Source organism: Tiliqua scincoides, chromosome 6 (assembly GCF_035046505.1).
Source record: "Tiliqua scincoides isolate rTilSci1 chromosome 6, rTilSci1.hap2, whole genome shotgun sequence".
In the NCBI taxonomy this organism is placed as follows: domain Eukaryota; kingdom Metazoa; phylum Chordata; class Lepidosauria; order Squamata; family Scincidae; genus Tiliqua; species Tiliqua scincoides.
In genome coordinates this window covers 33706501-33731119 of record NC_089826.1, presented here as the reverse complement: position 1 = coordinate 33731119, position 24619 = coordinate 33706501, and the positions used below count along the sequence as shown (strand labels likewise).

Genomic DNA, 24619 nt, shown 5'->3' with positions numbered 1-24619 from the left:
TCTCAGAATTGAAGCAGTAAAAAATTGAGTTCCCATCTTGATAGACTGGAAGGACAGAATACTAATGTTCACGCAAAAAGCTGGTGCAACCGCATAGACCTGTAAATAGATTTGATTTTCATCATGAAGAATTTATTCCTATAGCTTCAATATATAAAATAAGAAAAATAAGAGGGGTCCAATAATAAAGTACATCTTCCTTGGACTTCAGAGCAAACATGTCCTGGATCGAACTGTTGGGCTGCAAAGGCTGAACGGGCGTCTTCAGCAGTGAACAGTTAGTCATTCTCTCTGTTCCCAAACTTTCAAATAATTTGTTCGGTCTTTATTTTTATCTTGTCAGCTCTGTTCTTTTTATTTCTGTCTCATTCATTTGTCCCTCCCCTTTACAAACTTACAAAACAAATCCTTTTGGACTTTTATGATAGATTTTGTGCTCTGCCATTGTAAAAGCGGCAGCAGTGTTGTAAAAGATGTACCAGTGTTCTACACTTGGGGCCAGTGGTGCAGACAGCCATAGGGCCACGTGTGCAGCACCATGTGGAAGCAAGTAAAGTGGTAGAGGTAGCAATGCAGGGTAGGAACTGGGTGTGGAGTGGGACAAACCAGGGGGTTGTTCAGGAGTGGGAGGATTTCCAAACCAGTAACACACATTGGATCCTATCTACCTTTCCTGTCCATACTTCCCTTCCCTTCTTTGAACTTATGCCAGCAAAATAGCTGGCATAGGTCCAAGGAGGTCCTTTGGCAATCAGGCGGTCTATCAGGATTTTTACTTTTTGCTTGCCATCTGATTGTCCTCCCACCATAGCATGCAGTGTGTGCTTCATTGACACAGTTGCATGGTGGAAGATGGTAAGGCCCTCCTAACTGGCCCTCCTCACCCCAGCAGTGTCTTTTCTAGTGCCTGTCTGCTGGTGTTTTGCATCTTTTAGATTGTGAGCCCTTTTTGGAACAGGGAGCCATTGGTTATTTGATTTTTCTCTGTAAACCACTTTGTGAACTTTTGCTGAAAAGTGGTATATAAATACTGTTGTTATTATTGTTATTATTAATAATAATAAGGGATAGGATTGGGCTCTCAGCCTCACACTGCGGATCAAATGTCTTCTGCTCACATTGAAAGCCCTGTCTTCTTCCCTTTTGTTCCGGGACAGGAAGTGTGATTTTAGTGCATAGTGGTGCCTCTTTAGGAATCTTATCTTTTTTACTTTATCCCATTGGCTTCTCAGGAAACAGAATGTTTGAGATTTGCCCCTTTGGCAGGTGCTTGACAATTGCAAACCACTTTAAAGTTCTGGAGTTAATTGAGAACCCAGAAATGCCCATCTTTACTACTTTTGTAGGTAGTAAGTAGAAATAAATATTTACAATTAGTAAAGAGTGGCTTTGCAGAAAAATAAAATTTTGCTATAAGTCTAATGATTCCTTAAACGTTGGAAATACAATTTTTCATATTGTTCTTTTGTTCAGTCTTAAAAACAAAGTAACTGTTGTATTTGAACAAGATAAAGACTATAAAGTACTTATACCCTGAAAGTTACCGATACCGTAGGTCATGGCTACCAATGCTTGTTGTTTTTTGTAGGAAAAAGAACATGCTGTGGAACTTTGGCAGACAGCATCACAGGAACTGGAGCGATTTAAGCAGATATACCAGAAACATATGACAGAAGCACAGATTCATGTTGTTGAAAGGCAAAAGCAAAAAGTAATTTGATTTAGACTTTTCTTTGTCTGTTGTAATTTGATTATACGAATCTGATGAGAATCCCTTATCCCATTCCATTGAGATTTTAGATCATCATCAAATTGTGTTCTATTTTTCTTTCAAAGCTCCTGCTTTCAAAATCTGTCTAGATTTTAAGTGGTGGGTTGCAGGAATTCTTGCTATTGTTTGTATTCAGTTTTATATTTAAAAAAAAAACACCAAAAATGCCAGAAGTGTTGGTTCTAGTGGAAGTACCACACATGGAGTTGCTGAAAGGTCATAACCATAGCCTGCTATCCATTCTGTAGCCCTGTTCAGATAGCCATTTAAGGCTCAAATCCTAACCAACTTTCCAGCAGTGGCATAGCTGTGCCAATGGGGCATGTGCTGCTTCCTACAGTTAGGTGGCACTCACGGAGGTTGCCTCAAAGTAAGAGAAAAATTTTTTCCCTTTCCTCGGAGCTGCACTGCCCTTATGTAGGTTCTGGAAAGTAGGTTAGGATTACACCCTAAACCATTCTTTAGATGATCATGGATAAGCTGTAGCAAGATTCAGGTTCATACATTTCTCTTCTTCTTCTCTTCCTGCACCAGCAAGTGAAAGTGTCAGCAAATGAAAGTGAAAAAGTAGTATTTTGTTTCTGCTTGATTCAGGGCATGTTGGAAATACATGTGCTTGATACCGGGCATCTGCCTGGAGAGCAAAAAGCCAGAGCAGTGCCATGACTTTTAGAACGACTGCTGGCAAGAGGTCACAGATCCTCGGGCCAGGAAGACCACATTTCTGATATTGCATTAGAACCATGTAATTACCCCCTCATTCCTTCACTGTTCTGGTCTGGTAGCGTTTGGAGGGTCTGGGATGGGCCATCCTGCACGTTTGGAACCTGCAGATTATCATACTTGCGGGTACTAAACCCACAGACAAAAAGGGTCAACTTGTAATTGCATCTATTCTGCATGTTCTCTTTTAGGATCAATTGACAAATTTTCAGAAGCTAATGAAGCAACTTCATTTAGCCAATGAGAAAACAGAGTCTGTAAGTGCAGCGCTGAACCTTATAATAACACCTTGAAATTGTTTTATCGTATCTCATGTGGATGACCATTTAAAGAGATATTTTAAAGCAATTGTAGACATTTCCAGAACAGATTTCAGATACTTCCTGTAATGAATGCCCTGTTTTTATTCCCCTCCATTTTCTCCTTAATTTTTGGACACTTCTTACTCCCTGGAAGCTCCTGTGCAGTTTCAGCAATTGTAGAGCTGCTGGAAAATCCTCCAGCAACATTCTTGTTCTTTGTTTGAAAGTCCATTATCCCCCCAGTCATGTGCTTGATGAGGATTGGGGTCCTTCTTCCTATCTGGGCTAGCTGCACTCCCTAACAATATGCTTTCTTTGTCGATTAATGTCTGTACCCTTGACTTGAAAAAAGTAACAGCTGGAATAGGTTTTGATATCAAGTAAAGAATACTCTGTACTATAAGATTTTGAAATCTTCAATATGAAAGGTCTTAAACGTTTTCTCTTCTTGTAGACTAACCAGATATTTCTGAAGACTGTAATGGAACAGAATGTAGAACTTGAACAGCTGCACAAGCAGCAGAGGTATAAATGAGACTTCCATAATTTGTATTTTGATAGCTCTAGTAACTGCTACCTTTTTCACTTAAACATGTGTCACAGTATTTTAGAAATGTCTATCCCACCTTTCCCCCACTTACATGTTACCAGGTCATCTAAAAAAATATATAATCATCATCATAACACTATATTAAAACACCTTTTAAAAACTTAAAATAAAAAATGTATGCTGCACATAAAACCATAACAAAGTGATAAAAGCCCCACATTAAACAGCATTTTAAAGCCATAATAAAAGCAGAGCAGCAGTACACAGTAAAGGTACCCAAACAGTAACCATCAATGCAGTAAAATGGCAGGCAAAAACAGCATTAAGAATAATAAACATTCAAATGTTAAACCAATTAAACATTGAGCATCAGCATAGCCAATATACCAAATACTCCACCCGAATCATAATTCAAATACCAAATTTTTAAAAAAGTTTTTAAACCTTGCTGAAATACTTCAAGGAATCAGTCATACTTAAGATCATACATGAAGGAATTCTATAACAATGTCACTGCTGCAGAGGAGGCTCTATGTTTCACCACAGCGACCCCCCAATCTCCATCATCATATGGCAACAAGGCCTCCTTGGACAATCTCAAAGGATGGGTCAGTCCAGCGTTTCTCAAACTGTGGGTTGGGACCCACTAGGTGGGTTGTGAACCAATTTCAGATGGGTCCCCATTCATTTCAGTATTTTATTTTTAATATACTTGATGCTACATGGTATGTGACTGCATTTGGGGAAATGTTACAGACCTGTAGTTTTAAAGGCTACTTGGTATATGCTTTCAACAATGATCAATGGGGCTTACTCCTGGGTATGCGTGGGTAGGATTGCAGCCTAAGATTGTTAAAAAATTTTCTGCTTGATGATGTCACTTCTAGTCATGACATCACTTCTGGAGGGTCCTGACAGATTCTCATTCTAAAAAGTGGGTCCCGGTGCTAAAAGTTTGAGAACCACAGGGTCAGACTAAACAGGATAGGATGATCCTCTAGTACCTTGGACCTAAAGCTTTAAAGGTCTTTAAATGTCAAAACCAGCACCTTGAATTGGGCCAAGAAATGAACTGGCAGCTAAACTCCAGAAGTATCAAATTGCTGAACTCCAGTAACCATACAGGCTGCCATGTTCTGCACTAACTGTAGTTTCTGGGCTTCTTTCAAGGACAACCTCATGTAGAGCATGTTACAGTAATTTAAATCAGATATCGCCAAGGAGTGGGCTGCTTTGGTCTTCCTGTTGACTCAGGTATGACACCAGTTTGTGCACTTACTGAAGCTGGGAAAAATGCCCCCCATAGTCACAGCCAACCACTAGTCCATCCAGGAGCCACTGTTAGTCTAGGACGACCCCCAGTCTGCATACCTGTCCCTGCAAAGGAAGCGCAACCATATTCAGAACAGGTTAATAGTCTACCACCTGTATCATGAATTTCCAGATCAAAAGGACCCTGTTTTGTCTGGATTTAATTTCAGCTTATTAACTCTAGTGCAGTTCCCAAGTACCTAGAGGCAGCACTCTAAGACATCAACACCTGACCCAGTTTAGATGGAAAGCAGAGACAGAGTTGTCATCAGCATATCGATAATACCCCACCCCAAAGCTGCTGGCAGTTTCATGTACAGGTGCAGCCTATCTAGCCATGGATTTTTTTTATCTGGATTTGTCTCAGATAGAATGGGGTGGGGGAACTGAAAGTCATACATGCCTTTGCCCTGAGCTTGGTATCTCACTCCTTTTCCAGGCAGACCAAAACACTGCAAAAAGGCTCCACCTGGCACAGGCAGGGAAATAGCCCTGGAGCCATGGAGGAGGCTCCCCTTGCTAAGAAACAGTAAGACACCTGGAGCACCTGAGCCAGTGAAGAGGGAAAGGGGGGCGGAAAACCTTTGCAGCCAGAGCACATGCAGCAAGGTGGAGCTCTCTCTCTCTCTCACACACACAGCTTTGGTAGCAACAGAGGGGATTGCTTTAAAAAAAACCAGGGAGTGTAAAATGAAACAGCCCAGTAAGGCTACAATCCATTCCACACTTTCCTGGGAGTAAGCCCCATTGACTGGAATGGGACTTCTGAGTAGAAATGCATAGGACTGGACTCTCAAAAGGTCAGCATCCCACCTGCTAAAGAAGCCAGACAGCTGGCAACAGTGAAGGCTGAGAATGGAGGGGGAGGAGAGGAGATTGCTTTAAAAATCCCAGGGAGTGTTTGCCAAATCCCCCCCCCCCCAAGATGGTGTAGGCTCTCCTGCTCCAGCCAACACAAACAAAATGATCCACTTTCCTGGGAGTAATTCCCATTGACTACAATGGGGCTTACTTCTGAGGAGGCAGGCATAGGACTGGACTCTTAAAAGGTCAGCATCCCACCTGTGTAAGATGGGAGACAGAAGTGGGAGGGCTGAGTATGGAGGGGAGGGGATTGATAACAGCTGCCTTAGTTTCCTTTCATCCGGAAGTGTCAGGCTGCAGGCTGCATTTGCATAACTCTATGGAACTCAGCACAACGCGTTTTTTGTTAATCACACCGAGTCATGGAACGGAACTAACATGAATAAATAGGCTCCACCTGTAGATGTTAAACAGCATAAAGGACAGAATATACTGCTCTGGCATTCTGCATACCTCTGACCAACATGCCATCCTCAGCACCACCTTCTGGGACATTTTGGCCAAGGAAACGTAGAACCACTACAAAAGTCTCTCCAAGCCCCAACTCAGCCAGCTGTCCCAGAAGGAAACTGATGGTATTGAAAGTACCTGAAAGGTCCAGCAGGACCAGTAGGGACATACCGTATTTTTCGCTCCATAAGACGCACCTGACCATAAGACGCACCTAGTTTTTAGAGGAGGAAAACAGGAAAAAAATATTCTGAACCAAATAGTGTAATAAAATATTAAACTAACAGAATAACATTTGAACCATGTAAAGTGAACAGCAGTCAACAGTGGCATTAAGAACCATTATCACTGTCATTAACAAATGGAGAGACTTAAAGGTTTGAGTACTCTAGTTTTCTGGAAACCCCAAGAACTCATCATCGCTAGAGTCAGAATTCATGAAGCTCACAAAAGCAGGTGCACACAAATAGGGGATCACATTAACTTTCTGCTACAATGATGTTCTGCCAAATTCCAATCCACTGGGCCTCGTGCCTGCTTAAGGCTGATCAGTCCCCCTTGTGCAACTCACCAGTGCAGCAAGCAAAAGTGAGTCCAGTTCTAGTCCACAGATGCCAAGTAAATCAGTCCCATCAATCAGAGTTGCCAAATCAGAGTCTAGAGCCAATAAGCCAAATTACAGTCCAAGGTCAGGTTCTAGGTAGGTTAGTCAAATCTGTCAGGGTATCCAAGTCCAGTCACAATCCACAGTCAGATTCCAAATTCAATAAACCCAGTTAGTCTCCTCTCCTGCCTCCAACCTGCACTCCTTCAAAACCCACAAACCCTTTCTGCCTCAGGTACTCCTTATATCCCTGAGGGCCCTATTGCCTTCCAGTGGCTGCAGCTGTGCAGCACACTCTGCTGGATGCCCAGGCCTTACCCTTAAAGGGGCCACTGCTGACACCACATCTACCTCCTCGCCAGTTCTTCCGTGATTCCAATACAAATGAACAAGTGGAAAGTCCAACCACAACTTGAATTCTCAAGACACAACAAACCTCTGGATTTATGGTGATTTACCTGGGGCTTGTGCAATAAGCAAATACTGGCATTCTGACCAAGGAGACAGTTTTTTCTTTGTGATGGGGGGGGGCTTACATTCAGATGCTGGATGAGGTGAGTGAAAGCGCCCCTCCCCTGCTGTGTGAGTGTGTGGGGGGGGCAGAGCATCTATGTGTGTAAGAGAAGGGGGCAGCCTGTGTGTGTGAGAGAGGGGGGAAAGTGTTTGTGTTGCAGAGAAGTTGTGATGCTCCAGGCTTGGGGGGGGGGGAGAGGCTTTCCTGGGAGTAAGCCCCCCTGACTCTAATGGGACTTACTTCAGAGTAGGCATGCACAGGATTGGGCAGCGAGACTGCCACCCCACCCACGCTTACCTGGGAGTGAGCCCCACTGATTCTGAGACTTACTTCTGAGTAGACACGCGGGCTTGGGCTCCCTCCAGCGCTGCCACAGTCCGCACGGGCGCTGAGGGAACACAGGAGCCCCCCAGCCAGCTCAGCCTCTGACTGCCCAGGGAAGCCCAGCAGAGCAGAGCAAGCAGGCAGCGGGCGGGGCCAGGGCCGGGGCGGAGTTTTGTTTTGTTTTTTGTTTTTTGCAGTATTCGCTCCATAAGACGCACACACTTTCCCCCCCACTTTTTGGGGTGGAAAAAGTGCGTCTTATGGAGCGAAAAATATGGTACATCCCTTGTCCATTCCCCAGTAAAGGCCATCTACCAGGGTGACAAAGGCTATCTCCTTCCTGAAGGCAGACTAAAAGAGATCCAGATAATCCCTTTCATCTAGGACTTTCTGAATCAAAGATGCCACCACCTTCTCAGTTGACCTGCCCAGACAAGGGAGATATAAAACTGGTTGAAAGTTATCCAATACAGTGGAGTCTAGGGAGAGCTTCTTTCAGAGGGGGCATTCCACTGCTATTTTGAAGGCCATTGGCAGCACCCTCCCAAAGATGAATTAACTACCCCCCATCCCCTTGGCCAGACCCCTCCCTGGGCACATCTCACAAGCTACACAGGCAAAGATCAAACAGGCAAGTAGACAGCACTACACTCCAGAGGATCTTGTCCACATCCTCAGGTTGTACAAGCTGTACAATATATTACTGATAATGATGTGGTTGCGTGTTGATTTTGATGTAATTGGTCTGAGCTCTGCTGAGTTATGTTTGAACTGTAATAGTTAAGCATGTTTTTCTGAAATGATTCAGCATGTGCACTATACAGTCTGTATGCTCTTCTAATGCCACGTAGAGAGAGTAGTTGATAAACGTATTTTGTTTTAGTATGTCACCATAATAATCCAAAAAGCATATCTCCTACAAGACTTGCATATGTACAAACACATCAAAGATGGATTGCAGCAACCAAGTGCTTCTACCAACAAAGGGATTGTAACAACCAGTTATATTGTGGTGACTGTACACAACCAATTGTACTTGGCTGGGTTGCAGTTCCAAGTTTCTAGACTTCACTGAAGGTGATGTTTCCTTCTTTTCATTGTCCTATTCCCTCATCAACTAACTGCAGATTGGCGATGCTGCAGCCAACTGGGAAATATAGATAATGCCTTGCACATCTAATTACTCCAAGTCTCCATTGTATCTTTAGGTTTTCTTCCCTGGGAAAGCGTATTATAAATCATTTCATAGCCTAGAATTTGCTTAATTGCAAGAAAATATACTTCACAACTTGAAATGAATGTAGAGCATAATGAACTGGATTCATAAGCATATGTCTTTCCTTCTTGATGGATTATCAGGATTAAAATACACATTTGATGAATAAATGAACAGTGATCCAATGAGTTTGTTGTGTGCACAGTCTAAAATTGTTCAGTGTTTTAATTATCATTCCCAGTGTCTCTCCATCTGAATTGAATACTGGTTTTTAAATACAGAGGAGGAGCACAGCAAATCGGAGAGCTACTAAAATGTACATGTGTATATGTATGACTTGGGGAGGGCAAAATAAGTTTCATTACCTGTACATAATCCCCCTTACCATCTGTGTGTAATATGTAGTAAGAATATGGCAAAAAATGTTTCGGATATCACTGTTGAATCACTTTGTCACCTGATTAATTTTGTTGGCTTGTTTCAACAATTTGCTTCATTTTGCACCTGATTCGGATGGTTACTTCATTATTATTATTATTAACATTATTTATATACCGCTTTTCAACTAAAAGTTCACAAAGCGGTTTACAGAGAAAAATCAAATAACTAAATGGCTTCATTCCAATTGTGATTTTTTAAAAATCGTTTTTCATTAAGTTAAATGAGCCAAATTCAATTCCTTGAAACTTTTTAATTATTGTTCAGAATTGGATGAAATTTACAGGGATGGAAACCCCATAAGAGACCAAAGCTAGGCGAATTTCATCCAAATAGATGTGGGGGTTCTCATTTTCGGGGTTCTCATTTTTGGGGTACATGACGTTTAAACGTTTTAAAAACCTTTTAAAAAGGTTTCTGTTGGGCCTGAAGCCAAGAAGAAAAAGAACAAAAGAAACATAGAGGTGATCCCAGGAAAAGTTCCCGGGGAATTCAGTAAGAGACAGAAGTTTATAATACTTCTGTCTATAGTTATTTAAGCAATACTAGTACAGACTCAGAAATGGGGAATGATCCATAATGGTTGGGTTGAATTGGATATTGGGAGAATGAGTTTGTTCCCAGCACCCAGATCAACAGAGAAAAGTATGAATGAATCACACTCACAAAATACATGGTAATTTTATTGGAAAGGAATGTATAATTTAAGAACAATGGAATGAGAAGGAATTTGTTGATTTAAAGAACATACTGAAAGCTCCTGAAAAACATTCACTCAAGAGAGAATGCACACAAGACAAAGAAAACAGTTAACCCAAGACCTGTATTTTTTCACATTTCTGCAGTTGCTTCTCAAGAATCACACTGATTAGAAAATAAAAGGAAGCAAAGCACCAATTACTAATTTCAATTCTACTGCTGTGTGTCTCACTGACAGTTCAGAGCTGTCAATTTTGTTGACCCTTTCCTGTCCTCCCACAACTTCTTAGAAGTCTCCTTTCATATATGGAAGAAAAGACTCCAGGCTATTATTTAAAAAAAAAAAAGAGAATAGCCGAATGAAGCAACCAGCCATTTAACGTTGCTTCATATGGCTCTGCATCAGTTTCGAGTACATCAGAAGGACCTCACTTCATTTAAGGCTCTCTCCAAAGTAGGGCCATCTGGTATGGAGTGTGATTCTTTCTAGACCAAATGCTCACCCAATGCATAATATGTATGAATGTGTTAATATACTTTTGGTCTGTATCCAAAGATTTTTTGGAGCACAACTTCATTGCCTGAGGATTTTCTTTAGTAATCAGAAAGGATCCTTGGTGGGCTTGGCCAACACCCACTGACATTTGAGGCGGCTTGCCAAGTGCTACCCTCTTTACATAATGATGGGCCAACCTCTGCTCCTCTCACTCCAATGTTCTAGTTCATTATGCTCCTCCTCTCCACACATCCTCTTCTTTTATGTCCTCTTCCATTTCAATTCAGAGAGCAGACAGAGGAGGAGGAACAGTGGAGGCAAATTGGTGGGCAGAAATGGGCACTGCCCTCACCAATCTACCATCTGAGGCATGTGCTTGAGTTGGCCTCATGGGTGGTCATTGGAAGAGTGCAACATTCTTACCACTTGAGAGAGAAACTTCCATCAACAGAGTTGCACTCCATGTAATCTTTGGGTACACCCAAAGTGTGTGTGTTGTATATCTACTGGCATATGTATATGTTCCATTTTCAGCATACTACATTGACACTGAAGTCATACTTGTAGGAAAAAAAAGGTGGATGTGTGGCAATTTGCATTGATAGGGATGAGATTGCTCTTGTATTCTTCATAAACCACAAACAATCTATACATTGCTTGTGGTTTATGAAGGATACAAGAGCAGTCCCATCCCTGTCAATGCAAATTATGGGAATGTACTATATTTTAAAAGGTTATAGAATTATTAGAAAGCTATGTAGAAGCTGACAATGTAACCAAGGGATGAGTTCTTTGATATGGACAACAACATATAAGGAGCATGATGTGAAAAGAGGTTGAATGCCCTTTGATGTACCAGCTATGCAGAATGCTGGTGCTTTGGAGGGCTAACTAGCAGGAAGGGAAGGAGGAGGTTAACTTAGAAATGGAGCTTGAGAAGAGCAAATGGCCTTGGGAACAAGGGAAAAAGGAGAAGCACGAGCAGATAACACACAGGTGCAAAAGGATGAGATCGTGCCATGTATGAGGGGTACGTGCAACTGTTCTGATTGGTCAAGAGTATGAGCTGACCAGGCATGTCTCAGCATAATTGGGGAAAATATGATTGGTGTGAGACCTTCACGGGGTAAGAGCATAAAAATGAGTTGAACCTTTGGGAAGTGTCCCCATAGACCTGTCATCAGCCACTGACGGCCTTGTCACTCAGAACATTGAGATGGAACCAGTTTAGAGTGTAGGTAGTAGAACTAGTTAGCCTTAAGACTTTTTCTCTGTTAGAGTTGTGTGTGCTCAGAGTAGGAGTGGAATTGCTTAATAGAACTTGAGGCACTGGTGGTAGCAAATGTGCACAGAGGGTACCCCAATCACCATTACAGGCACACAACCACACTTTTTGTTTTCTGAAATTATGACTTCAGTGTCAATGTAGTATGTTGAAAACAGAACATACTTTGCTCAGCTGTCTAATCTTATAATGAGCTAGTTATTCCTGGGTTCTCTATTGTTTTGCTTTGTATACATGAGTGACCCAAATATGAAGTTTTATGTAGTCTTAAGCAAACCATGAAAAGAATAATTAAACAGCCTTTTGTATAGAATGGTTATGTTTTGCAGTCCTTTTGTGCTATCGTTGGTTTTAGATCCATTGTAAAATTACACTTGAAGTTGAAACTGCAAATATTCTCTTGTATCATTCAGGAAAACACTAGCATAAATAATTGATTGTCATTGCCTTAGAGGCTTATCTTTGTGTAAGAGCAATGAATGAGACTAAATAAATATTTCAAATACGTATTTTAGTGTAATGTTCCTGTCTAATGCAATAGAGGCGCATAGTGGCTTACTGCATGGCTGAAAGCTTTAGCTGTATGGATGCTCCCCTACTTACAAACACATTAGCTTCTGTGGTTTTGTCCATCAGGTGTTTTGTTCACACTTCCAACAAGCTAGGAAAGCCACAAGGAACCAAGAGAAAATTAGTGGAGCATGCATACCTTCTAGGCCTTGAGGGCTTTAGGTTCTGTCGAAGCAACTCAGCAGTGCTGAAAATAGTAACCCATTATTATAGCCACGGGGATACTAAATATGAAGATGCTTGGGGCAGAAAGAAGAGCATGTGTGTGCACTTTAATGGAGCTGAGGACTTTAGGGCCCTGCGATATTTGTGCATTTTCAGAGACATAAGACCCAACCAACTCCATCTGTAGCTCATATGTACATAAGTAAGAAGCTTCTGTAAATGGAAGTGTAGTTCTTTGTGCAAACACATAACTCTGGCAAGGCCTGTGTTAACTATGAAAAAAATCTTTTAAAGATTCAAGTATCAACAGTATATGTTTGCAGAAGGCCAATGATTCCTGTAGCTGTTGGTAACAGAAAAGAGTATGCATCACTTTGTCATGCCCTATGTATGCTGTTCTTGGCAGAGAACAAAGTTGTTTCAGATGTCAGAGTGTTACTGCTGGAAACAGCTTCTGTAGAACTTCTTCACATAGTGTGGCGACTCAGTGTATGGAAAGTCTCTGTGCTGTCTTGGAGTAATTGCGTGGCTGCGCTTGGAAAGATTTGTGCAACAATGAACTGTCAGTTTAATGTGTGATGTCTTGTGTAATGCAACATGCTCATGTAAAGCTAAGTCAGAATTCCATTCAAATTTCCCTGTACAAAAATTTCATACTATCACTTCTGCATGCATGAGCCCCCTAGTGTGAACAGAACAATAAACTCAAGAACAGTAGCCTACAAGGCAGGCTGCTTATATACTCTATGGTACCCATGCAGAACCTTACCATGAAGAAGCAGTTTTCAGGAGCAATCATACCAGCTGTTAACATACCAAGCAAGAGAGATTTGAACATAAAATAATTCCTTTTTTGTTGAACAGTTTTGTTCAAAATTTTTTTGTTCAAAAACAAAATTAGTAAGGGCTGAATCATCTATTCATGAGAGAATTGCTATTAAGATGCAAATGCCATGATTGATAGCATTAAAGAATTGCTTAGGTATTTTTGCAATCAGGTAAATGTAATGAACTAAAAATTATTATGTTTATACATGCAGACAATTCAAATTGGACTTGAGAACAGCAGCTGCTAAGGTTGATGAAATGACCAGATTAACAGAGGACCTTCAGGCCCAGATAGGAAGAAAGGTATATCAAAGCAAAGTTGGCATTATTTATCTGGTTGCAGACTGAAAGAATTAATTTTTCTTCATTTTGTTGGTTTCTGTTATCTGATCTATTAAAGCAAAACTCTCATAAGTTTTTGAATTATTTCTGTTGCTTTCAGGAAGAAGATCTGATCCGTTCTCAGGAAAGAGAGGAAGCATCAGATAAACTCTTGCAGCAGTTGCAATCCAGCATAAAACAACTAGAGACAAGGTAGAGTATAAAGCAAGGATGTGTTAGTGATTGAGATTTTGAAATCATAAGAAGCAGAGTTGAGAGAAAGCTAACTTTTCCTCTTTAAATAATTTTCTGCTGCATAATCATGATCATATCACCTCAAATATAGTCTATTTGGAGAGTTTATCCAAGGTTTATACTTAGCACTGTATGAGGGAAAAAGAAACAAAACCCTAAGATTCTGAGCCAAACCATGAGAAGTGCTGTGGAATCTACTAAATTCTACAGGCATTTCAGGTAATTCTCCAGATCAGGAGTCTCTAAACTTTTTGGCCTAAGGGCTGCATCAAATATCTGGTACAATATCGAGGGCCGGAAAAAAACATTAAATAATAAAATTTTAATAAATACATTAGAGATGGAACTTAGATGAATGAATAAATGAATGGGTGCAAATGCCCAGGATTTCTCCAAGCACCAACACAGCCTAAGAAATAAAGCACACACTTAAATTGACCCCCATTCCCCCACCCCACAAGCATAACTCCGGTTGTGTTTGGGCAACTGGGCCAGAGTCTCTCAGGGGATCAGAGGCTGGCCACGGGCTGCTTCTGGCCCCCGGGCCAGGGTTTGGAGACCCCTGCTCCAGATCATTGCATGGATGTCTAAAAATGACCCATGGGCTTCACCTGCTATTGTTTGGAAGATCATCTGAAGTGAACCCAAACAGAGACCTTGCTTTGTGATCAGCCTGCAAAATGGAATTAAAAAGCATAGTTTCTGCTGATCATGACTTTCCGTGATATCTGAGCTTAAAACCATAGTTACAGCCAGCCTCCATGTTCTACATTTATGAAAGTGATGATGATGGAAAGTGAGATGATGGAAAACAAAAGTAGACAAGCTTCTCTAAACAACAATATGCCTGCGGTACATGTGAAGATGAAGCCACAGTTTGGGTTCAAAACTACCATTAGCCCAAGCTGTAGTTTGCTATGATATTTGAATTGCACACGAGTCTTTCTTATGGCTTAGTCTCCTTGCTGCCCGCAGAATGTGTGTTCTGCTGGCACCGAGTGCTGAAAAACGTACTGTAGCAGTGCACTGGGTAGCTTCTGGAATGCTTCTAGAGTGCCGGAAGTTCAGAACCTTCCTGCGCATGTCATCAGAGCATCAGCCGCTTGTTGAGGAAGGTAAGGCAGTGGGGAGGGAGCAAAACTAGTCAGGAAGGGCAGGTAGGCTGCAGGAGGGGTTGGATTCTCTCAGTAATGGCACATGCCAGATCCTAGCCCCTCTGGCACCAGTCTCCCTGCCCCCTTTCTCCCCTTGGATTTGCATTGGAAAATTGCTGGTACAGGTTCAAGGAAACACATTGTGGGGTGGGAGCCTTATGGAGGGGAAAGAGGATTTAAATCTCCTTTCCCCTCCAAAGCCTCCCACTCTGCCCTCCACTGCCTTTTCAACATGGCTGCACCACTCAGGCAAGGGAAAGGATAGGATTGGACTGTCAGCCTTTTAAGTAATAAAATTGTCTGGCACCTATTCTTTGAATAGTTTCTCAGAGAATGTTGGTTTTAGTAAGAGTCTTAACATGGACATTTGCATAGGTGCTGAAGTACATTTTCAAATATTCCGTTTTCTTACTAGGGAAAGATGTTACTTTACCATTGTGTGTCCAGGTCCTCTATTCAGTTATTTAGCTCTCAGATGTTTGTCACTTGCCTTGATAAATCTCTCTGCTAATAGAAAAAAAAAATCTTGAACAAATGTTCAGTAATACAAGCAGTCAGCCAACTATAATGTAAACTATTGTTCTTCTTAACATCTGTTTACTTTGTGTTAAACCTGTTGGATTCCTCCCCCCCCCCCCAGTCCCTGAATGCTCTGTGAAAACTTGTTTGCAAGATCTGCCAACCATTATTTTTCAACTTCAGTTAATTGATTTTCCTTTGCTCTGTTATGAAGGTTATCAGTAGCTGCCCAAGAATCTAAACAGCTAAGAACAGAAAGAACAAACCTAGAAGACCAAATCAAAGAGCTGGTAACAAAGTGTGCTGAAATCGAAGGGCAGAAATTGAATGCTATAGCAAAGGTCCGTGACAGCGTGCAATTCCTAGAAGAAGCAAATCTGCAAAAGAGTAAGGTGAGCAGTGCACTAAGAGCACATTTTTGGATATCTGAATATTATACAATTTGATTAAGTAACAACCATTTGATAAAGTAACAGTTTTTTTCTAAAACTGGAATTACAGGTCTTTAAAATACCTATGAATCATAAAAATTCTGCTGATTTATAATCTCATGCTGTCAAGATTGCAATGCAATTAACAATTGTTTAACAGCTTCATTGGTGAGCCTTTCTTGTTCATGCACTTCTGAAAAAATGTGAATTCTGTTCCACCAGGCATAATTCAGATTTCCAGCTGAGCAACCTGCTTTGGAAGGACTGAGCACAATCTCTACAGTTCCCTAAACATTTTACATTCATTTACATACATTTACCCTAAACATTTTACTTCACTGAAAAAGGCTTGTGATGTTTCATATTTCAGAGATGTTCTTTGAGAGCAGGGGTGTGAAATTTGTTTCATAAGCGGACTAGCATTTGTGATGCCTGCTGAGGGCCAGAAGTAATGTCATGAAGCAGGAAGTGATGTCATGAAGCAGATGATGCCCAGAAAAAAGCACTTTGTTCTCATATACAAACTTGTTAGTTGCAAATGAAAGAAAATACAGTAGCCCCCTCGCCGTAGCCATGACTCCTATATTCTCCATTTCAGTTATCAGTGGATCAAAAAATATTTTTTTTAAAATGCAGAGTTATTCCTTCCACCTCAAGTAGTACCTCACTTGATGGTTCCATCCAGCCTGAAGGCTCTTTGACTGCTATAAACATGGAAGCAGCCAACCAGCCCGTCACTCAGGCAGGACGCCTCTGGTTCTTAGAGACTGCCATCTGCAAATAGCTATTGTATATAGGGTCTGCTACTATCTGTCATTTTGGGCATCCATGGTAGATCTTGGAACATAGCCCCTGTGGATGTGGGGGGGGGGGAGCTACTGTATGCAATTCTTGATTGTATTTTCAAGATGTAGCAAAGTCCAATTATCACACTGGGGAGCCCAATTATCACATGCCGCCCCTTTCAGCAGTGCCTCTTCTGCCGAGGCATCACTGAGAGCCAGGGTAGTGTAGTGGTTTGGGAAGTGGACTTAGACCTGGATGATCCAGGTTCAAATCTCCCCTCAGCCACAAAGCTTCCTGGCTGACCTTGGGCCAGTCACTTTCTCTCAGCCTCACCTACCTCACAGGGTTGTTGTGAGGACAAGAAGGAGGGGAGGAGCAGCTGTGTAAACCGCCCTGAGCTCTTTGGAGGAAGAGCAGTATAAAAATGTAAATAAATAAATCACTTCACAGCTCAGCTGCTGAGAGGTGTCCTGCGAAGTGACACCTCAGTAGAAGCAGCACTGCTGAAAGGGCAGCCCTAGGAGAGCCTTATTATCACATGGGCCTGGTAAAGAGGTTCTGCAAGCAGTACCAGGTCCGCAGTACAGGCTAGGTTTGATATCTGCTTTACAACATCCACTGTAAAGTTAGAACATTTCTTATTTAGAATTTTAAAAAAATTCAATCATAATTCACATATTTTTGTGATTGATGACATTAAAAATGGTATATTTTTCATAAGGCTAACATAGTTTTTTTGTAACTCTGAATTATTCTGGCAATAATAAGTACTGTAGCTTTAAGGATAGACAGCAGCACTTTAGTGACAGAAAACTCTTTTAGAACAATTGGAGCTTGCAAGTTACTCATAATTTAACATGCATTTAAAAGAGTGACATTGATATATTTCATTTTGTAAACAGTGCACATCCAGACCTTGATGTGCTTGTACGTTGACAATCCAAATGAAGAACTCTGGCCCTGGGACCACTTGCAGCCCTCAAGGCTTCTCAATGCGGCCCTCAGGGAACCCCCAGTCTTCAATGAGCCTCTGGCCCTCCAGAGAGATGTTGGAGCCTGCACTGGCCCGACACAACTACTCTCAGCATGAGGGCAACTGTTTGACCTCTCGCATGAGCTGTGGGATGAGTGTTCCCTCCACTACTTGCTGTTTCACAGCAAAGGAAAGGCCAGCCTTGCTTTGTACAAGGCCTTTATAGGCCTTGAGCTATTGCAAGACGTTCATTCATTCATATAAGTTCATCTTTAATATATTCATTTATGTAAACTTATGTAAATTTATTCAAATTTTAAATGTAAATTAATTCTTTTTTCCCCTGGCACCTGACACAGTGTCAGAGAGATGATGCAACCCTCCTGCCATAAACTTTGGACACCCTTGCTCTAAACTGAGAAAATATGAAGCAAAAAAGATGATCCATTTCACTCTTTACGTACAACAGTGTGCATGTGAGAGGAGAGCTGAGCAGAGAAGGCAGGGTCAGAAGTTAGTGAACTTACACAGCAAGGGAGAGGAAAGATGCAAAGATTGACTGAACAATCCAAGTTATTAGATATTTGTGTTACTATTGTGGTTTAAAGAAAGTTATTCAGACTGGCCTTGTCAGCTGTGGCAGGGGCAGAAGTAACTTCTGTGTAATACTAAAACATCCCCCAAAAGTACTTCTTTACAACCAGAAAAAGTAACAGAAGCTATTGTAAAGTAATGATGCTATCTGAGACCTCTCTAATGCGTTTCTTTTAGGAAAAGGATTGTGGTCTTATGCAGGGATTCCCAAACTTTCAGTTGCCAGGGCCACATCACTCAGTCTTGTTCCTAAGGTGGACCAGAGTAGGTCAATTATAGAAAACAATACATACGTTTTGTACATAACTCTAAAAATGTTTGTAATAGAAGAAAAAATATTTACAATACTCGTAGCTGCAGGACTGCTGGCTGAATGTCTCTTTCAGTTAAGCTTTTAGCAAGAGCAACCCAGCTCAGCAGTTATTTCATCCAGTAGGAAGAAGAAAGTGTGTGGTGGAAGGCAGACATGGGGAAGGAACAGGGAGGCTGTTTGCAAGTATAATGCTATACTTATGGTATGGATGTGGTGATGGCATCTGGCTTGGGTGACTTTAAAGGGGGATTGATCAGGTTTCTAGAAGAAAAGTAAATCCCAGGTTACAAACCATGATTACTATGTGCAACCTCCTGGTTTCTAAGTAAGCTGCCTCAGAATGCCAGGTGCAAGGGAGTGACACCAGGATGCAGGAATCTTGTTGTCTTGTGTGCTCCCTGAGGCATCTGGTGGGACACTCTGAGATACAGGAAGCTGGAGTAGATGTGCCTTTGGCCTGATCCAGTGGGGCTCTTCTTATGTTCTTTTGTTAATGCCACTAGGTTCACTCAGTAGACCAGATGTTGCCTATGGGCTGTAATTTGGGAACCTCTGATCTTATGAATGGCTTCAACACATGTTCAGATCTTAAACCAAAACAACTTTAGCAAACCTGAACACTTCCTGCTGAATTTATCCTGGCCCAGAATCTAAATATATGCTGAGCTCCCTTTTTGGTATCTCCCATGGTATCATTGCAAAAAGTTTACTGATAATGGAGAAAATTCACAGCACCCATTATCTTATGTAAATCCAGATTCAGGGAACTAATCCTCATTTGGAAGATCTCAAAAGTTTTCCAACATATGTATTGAATAACAGTATTTTGGAGACAGTAAGGAGACCACCTGCTTATCAGACAACGTGCAAGTCTTATATGCTTATTACCCAGGATTGCGGCCTGTTTTGTCCTTACAGCAGTGATTCTCAAATTGGGGCATTGTGATGCCCCGGCCAGAGAGCCCTGACTTCTGCCCCCTTAAGGGGTGGGGAGAGGGGGTGGCAGCGATCACATCGCTTTGGGGGGGCGCAGGGGCTTGGCTGCACTCACCACAGCTGTTGGCCGACAGCCGCCTTCCAGGGGCTCAGGGAGCCCCATGCCAGGCTCCACAGGGCTCCCCAACATGCGGAGAATATAAAACTAACTTTTGCAACCCACACTTCTGCTTTGTGATTGCGAAACCAGAAGTGGGTCGCAATTGTTATTTTCACAGTCTCTGCATGTTGGGGAGCCCTGCAGAGGCTGGTGCAGGGCTTCCTGCACCTCTGGAAAGCTGCTGTCAGCTGTGGTGAGTCTAGCCAAGCTCCCTGCACCCCTCCAAAGCAACATGATCCTGACAATCGCATCGCTGCCTCCCCCCCCACCCCCTCAAGGACTTACTGTGAAGCTCAAAGTCCCTGTGAGTTTGAGAACCACTGCCCTACAGGAAGATTAGTTTAATGAAATTGATGTTTTATTTTGCCCTAGGCAATGCTAAATGAGAAACAGAAAGACGAGAAAATTGAAAATATGAAAGAAGCATTTTCTCAACTTCTTCAAGAGGCTGCTTCAAGAACTAAAAAAGAAGTGAGTTGCCATTTTAGTACATGTTCTTTCACCATTCCTTAGACTTAAATGCATCAATATTATCAACACGTTAATAAGTACATTATTGTATACATCTGAAATTGATCTCAATCAGTTATGTTGTTTTTTTTGTGTAGCTGCTTAGTGTTAGCAGAACTAAATAACCACATTTGATGATTGAGATTGAAACAGGAAGACTTGTTCCTCCAAATAAATAATATCCTGGTTCACATGTGACTTAGGACCATGCTTTTTAACTGGTTTCAAGCAACTCCCCTGGCCATATTGTTGTTAATCACCATAGTCTGCAAGCCTAACCTCACTTTCCTGGGAGTAAGTCCCATTGAACACAATAGGACTTACTTCTGAGTATACCTGGTTAGGCTTGTGCCCACAGACATGTTTGTGGGTACAATCCCCTTCCCCCGCCCATGAGAAAAGAAAGGATTCTATATCCAATTCTAACTTAGAACAAACCAGATGTACTGTACTGTAACAGCCAAACCTGGCTTGTTCCAACAGAATTTTGCAAGCCAGCGGTAGCTTCAGAGACTTGCAAACTGTTTAGCAAAAACCTGGATTCACCAGATTTGGATATCACTGTTAGTCCTAGCTTGTTCTAGAACAATATCACAAAAAGAATCCTTCCTTTTCTAATGCATGGATGGGTGGGGGGGAGGGAGAGGAGGAAGGTGCACATGCCCAAATCTAGGGGACATTGCATGGCACCAGAAATAGACTGGTTCTGCATGACGTCTGAACCAGCCTATTTTATTTGTACCAAATTGTCTTAATTTTCAACTATTTCTTTCTTTCCAAACCAGTGCATATAAGTTACTTTTAGTCCTTTGGACTAGGTTGCAAATTAGGCAACCCATGGGGTTGGTGTATGGGGGAGGTGTATCCACACATACATTCCAGGTTGGATCAATAGAGCATTGCGTTAGGAAAACTAAATTCAAACATAATCTGCTTGTGAAACAGCTTGTGCAACCACTACAAGTTATAACACTATAATAACTCTTAGGCTGTAATCCTAAACGCACTTTCCTGAGAGTAAACCCCATTGAACAAAATCGGACTTTCTTCTGAGTAGACCTAGTTAAGATTCTGCCCTTAAGCATTCACAGAAAAATTCTCACATATATTTTCCTTCCAGGATCCAAACTATTGTGCATTTGCACAGTTGGACTTACACAATATGCTAAATTTTAGTGTTAGACTAAGATACCTGCCTTCTCATCTAATAAATACATGAAATTGTGAATTTTTACCCCCACCTCCCCCCCCCCAAAAGCCAAGTTCTAAAAAACTTTACTAGAGGAACAAGATTATCTTGAAAAAGAAGAAGAGTGTTTCCTTCTGAAGTCAATATTGTCATTGACATTTTCGAAGTGTTTCCAATCAAGGAATACTGTATAATGCAAGTTATGGGAATTTAGCCCAGCGATTGAGTTGGGGATAAGGCACAGTGCCATGTTTATTGATTACATGTGCACATAAATTCTCACTCTTCAAATTTGTTTGATAGTTTCCAAATGTTTTCTACTGATGGCGAGTCAATGAATTCAGATGCGAAGTGGGGTTCTGTCTTACACATTTGGATTCTCCAAGATATTGTAGAAAGTTTCACCTGTTCAACTTTCAAACTCCCTGCTTTTATCCTCCTTCTCCAAGACCTTGTCTTTTGCTTTCCATTGCCTTATCTTTGTCATCATTGGGGCAATAGTTAACCATTTGGTCAAGTGTGGTGGTCCAGCGTATCATCCTTCACACCAGATGCCTTCTAAGGAGATTGGATTTTGGTAGCTGCACAGTGGCTTATCTTCCTTACCTTCAGGCATGTAGTTCCTCCAGTGACTTCTGCTTTATTGTTCTTTGACTTGTTGTTGTCCCTTCCCATTAACTCAGCTTTGACACAACAAAGCAAGATGGTTTAGTATGCTGTTTCTTTGGCTCATAAGCAGACCAATGTTCATATTTAGAAAAGAAAAGAAATATGTGCAGCGCAATCCTACCTTATACTGGAACAGGCAGGCCAGGAGGCCTGCACTGTATCCAGCGCAAGATAGGGGCCAGGGGCAGCTCAGCCAGAGGCAAGGGCTGTCCCCCGGGTATGCCAGCCCTTACCCCCTGGTAAGCCACCACAGCCCCAATGGGTCTCCTCAGACTTGCACCACCACAGGAGGTGGCACAAGTCCAAGGAGAATGGAGTGACTTCGTGTGTGCAAAGTTTGTTTATTTATTACAGATACAGATAAGGAAAATGGGTTAAACTTAGGGTTGGGACTATATAGGTTACACATGAGGATACTGGCCATAGATTACAAAATGTCTTAATCCAAAAAAGAAATCAACAATGACTAAAAAGAAAAATATTGATACAAAAATTATCATATTTGTCATTATACTAATTAACGATTTAACTAAACAATCAATATTATTTAACTAAAATTATTTATCCAGTCATAAAAAGGCTTCAAATTTTGCACATACAACATTCTTGCTGCTATACTGATATGTACGTATAATAAAATGTTTCTTATTTTGGTCTTCAATTTCTGATATCACAGTTAAGAGGAATATTTCCGGTTTGAATGGTCCTACACAATTCAATATCTCTTGTAACAATATATATCATTTTCCATTATTTCTTTACTTTCCACATATCCACCACATATAATAAAGAATTCCCTCAATCTTTTTGCATATCTAACAGTTATTTGGTGACCCAGGGTACATTTTTGCTACTTCCTCTGGAATTAAATATCATCTATAAAACAATGTATATAAATTCTCTTTAGAAGATACAGCTTTAATTGTCTTAATACCTCTTTAATTATTTTAATATTTGTGTTCCAACTTTGTTCTCATTTACATCTGCTTTGATTTGACATAATTAATGGAATACTCCTCACTTCTGAGGAGAATTCAATCCATTAATATCTACAAAAAAATTTCCACTTGTTATTCAGCCATTTTCACTTCCTGTCTTAGTATTTTCTTTGTTCTCTGTCTTGTTGATATTTTCCTTCTTACTCCTCCCACTGCTCCTCCTACTCCTTCTTAACTCTCTTGATTTCTTGATCCCTGTCTTTTCTTTTTCCGTTTTCTCCATTTTATTCTTTTTGAATTTAATCCATTCTTCTTCTTCTTGAAAGGACGTGCTCTCTTTCTCTGAGAGTTCCCTCTTTTTGCTTCTTGAAAATTCTTTCTAATAATAAATGCTGCTTTTTCCATCTCCTGTCTCATTACAAAAATCTCCAATTCTTTAGTTTCATCTGACATTTGGTCCATTCTTTTTTCCATCCCCTCCATACTTTTCTTTGTTTGTCTGTTTGTCAGGGAGGAATTTATTTGCCTCATTTGTTCAGATAGTTTTCCAACCTCTTGCTTCATTTCACTTCTGAATTCTCACAACATATCCATTAATGAGGTCTGGCTTTCACTAACATCCTTTAAATTTTTTGATGTCATTCTTATCAGTATCAAATCAAGCCGATATAACTCTGGCTATAAAAAAGAAAAACAAAATGGTCCAACAATTAAAGAATCAACCAAGTCTCTTTATCTTGCTTCATCTTCTTGTAAGGCTATTTCCCAAATTTTATATCTAAAAGGAATAAGTCAATAATCCACTTCAAGTCAATATCAGTGTTCAAACATTCCCACAGTTAGAGTCATCCAGTTCTTATTATCTTGCATCCCTTCTTGTCAAAGATAATCTTTGACAAGATCTTATAAATCTTATCAAGATCTTATAAGACAATAAGACAAGATCTTATAAATCTTATAAATATAAATTTATAAGATCTTATTTATCTTATTTATTTATCTTATTTATCTCTTATATCTTATTTATCTTATATCTGGAAGATATAAATATAAGATCTTATAAAAATCTTATAAAGTTTTTATATCCAAAAGGGGTGGGTCAGTAATCCAATTCAAGTTTATAACACTGTCAAATTAAGTTAGTATACCTTTAATTGTTCAGGCCTGAGTCAAGCCTTTTGCGGCAAAAACGGAAGTGAAAGTTATTGCATCCTTTAAAGATTGTTAAATAACTTTAACAATGCAATGGAATGCATACCATTCCAACATGGTGATCCTTTATCTTCCCTTATTTACTTTTCTTCCAATCATCCTTGTTACAAAAAAGAAAAAAAAAACCTGCTCCAGCAGGGGCTTCTTTAAATCCACATTCGCTCTTTTTCCCCTCTGGGTGGCTGCAAGCCAACGTAAATAATCTTACAGTTGTCTTTCCCTCCTTCCAACCTCTTGGTTGCAATTCTTTTTATAGCCTTTTAATGAACTGGTTACTCACAGTTAAAGGCTTTGTTCGCTTTCATGTTTTATCTAGGCTGTGGGGGGGGATTCCTCAGCTGTCCAAATTGTCTCCAAAGATGACATCCGGGATACGATGTGATTCTGCACAGAGCAATAGGGGGGAAAATCTCTGAAACCACCGTTTCAAGAGACTGCCCCGTTCAGGCTCTCAGCCTTTGTTCCTTCTTCTTGGCAACAAAGAGTACCTCATTATTGAGGTCCTTGGAAAATGCATCTATTTAGCAGTTCCCCCCCCCCCGGAGCCCT

The 24619-nt window shown here is 40.9% G+C and overlaps 1 protein-coding gene across 2 annotated transcripts in view; it reads left to right on the top strand.

The window, feature by feature from the left end:
• SCLT1 (sodium channel and clathrin linker 1) overlaps nt 1-24619 on the top strand; it is an 85457-nt gene that overhangs the window by 27407 nt on the left and 33431 nt on the right. For both annotated transcript variants that reach the window (XM_066631601.1, XM_066631600.1), the window contains 7 exons: nt 1589-1711; nt 2686-2751; nt 3251-3321; nt 13323-13413; nt 13553-13644; nt 15574-15751; nt 19925-20023. In XM_066631601.1, coding sequence (XP_066487698.1) covers nt 1589-1711; nt 2686-2751; nt 3251-3321; nt 13323-13413; nt 13553-13644; nt 15574-15751; nt 19925-20023 — 720 coding nt within the window. The remainder of the gene's footprint in view (nt 1-1588; nt 1712-2685; nt 2752-3250; nt 3322-13322; nt 13414-13552; nt 13645-15573; nt 15752-19924; nt 20024-24619) is intronic.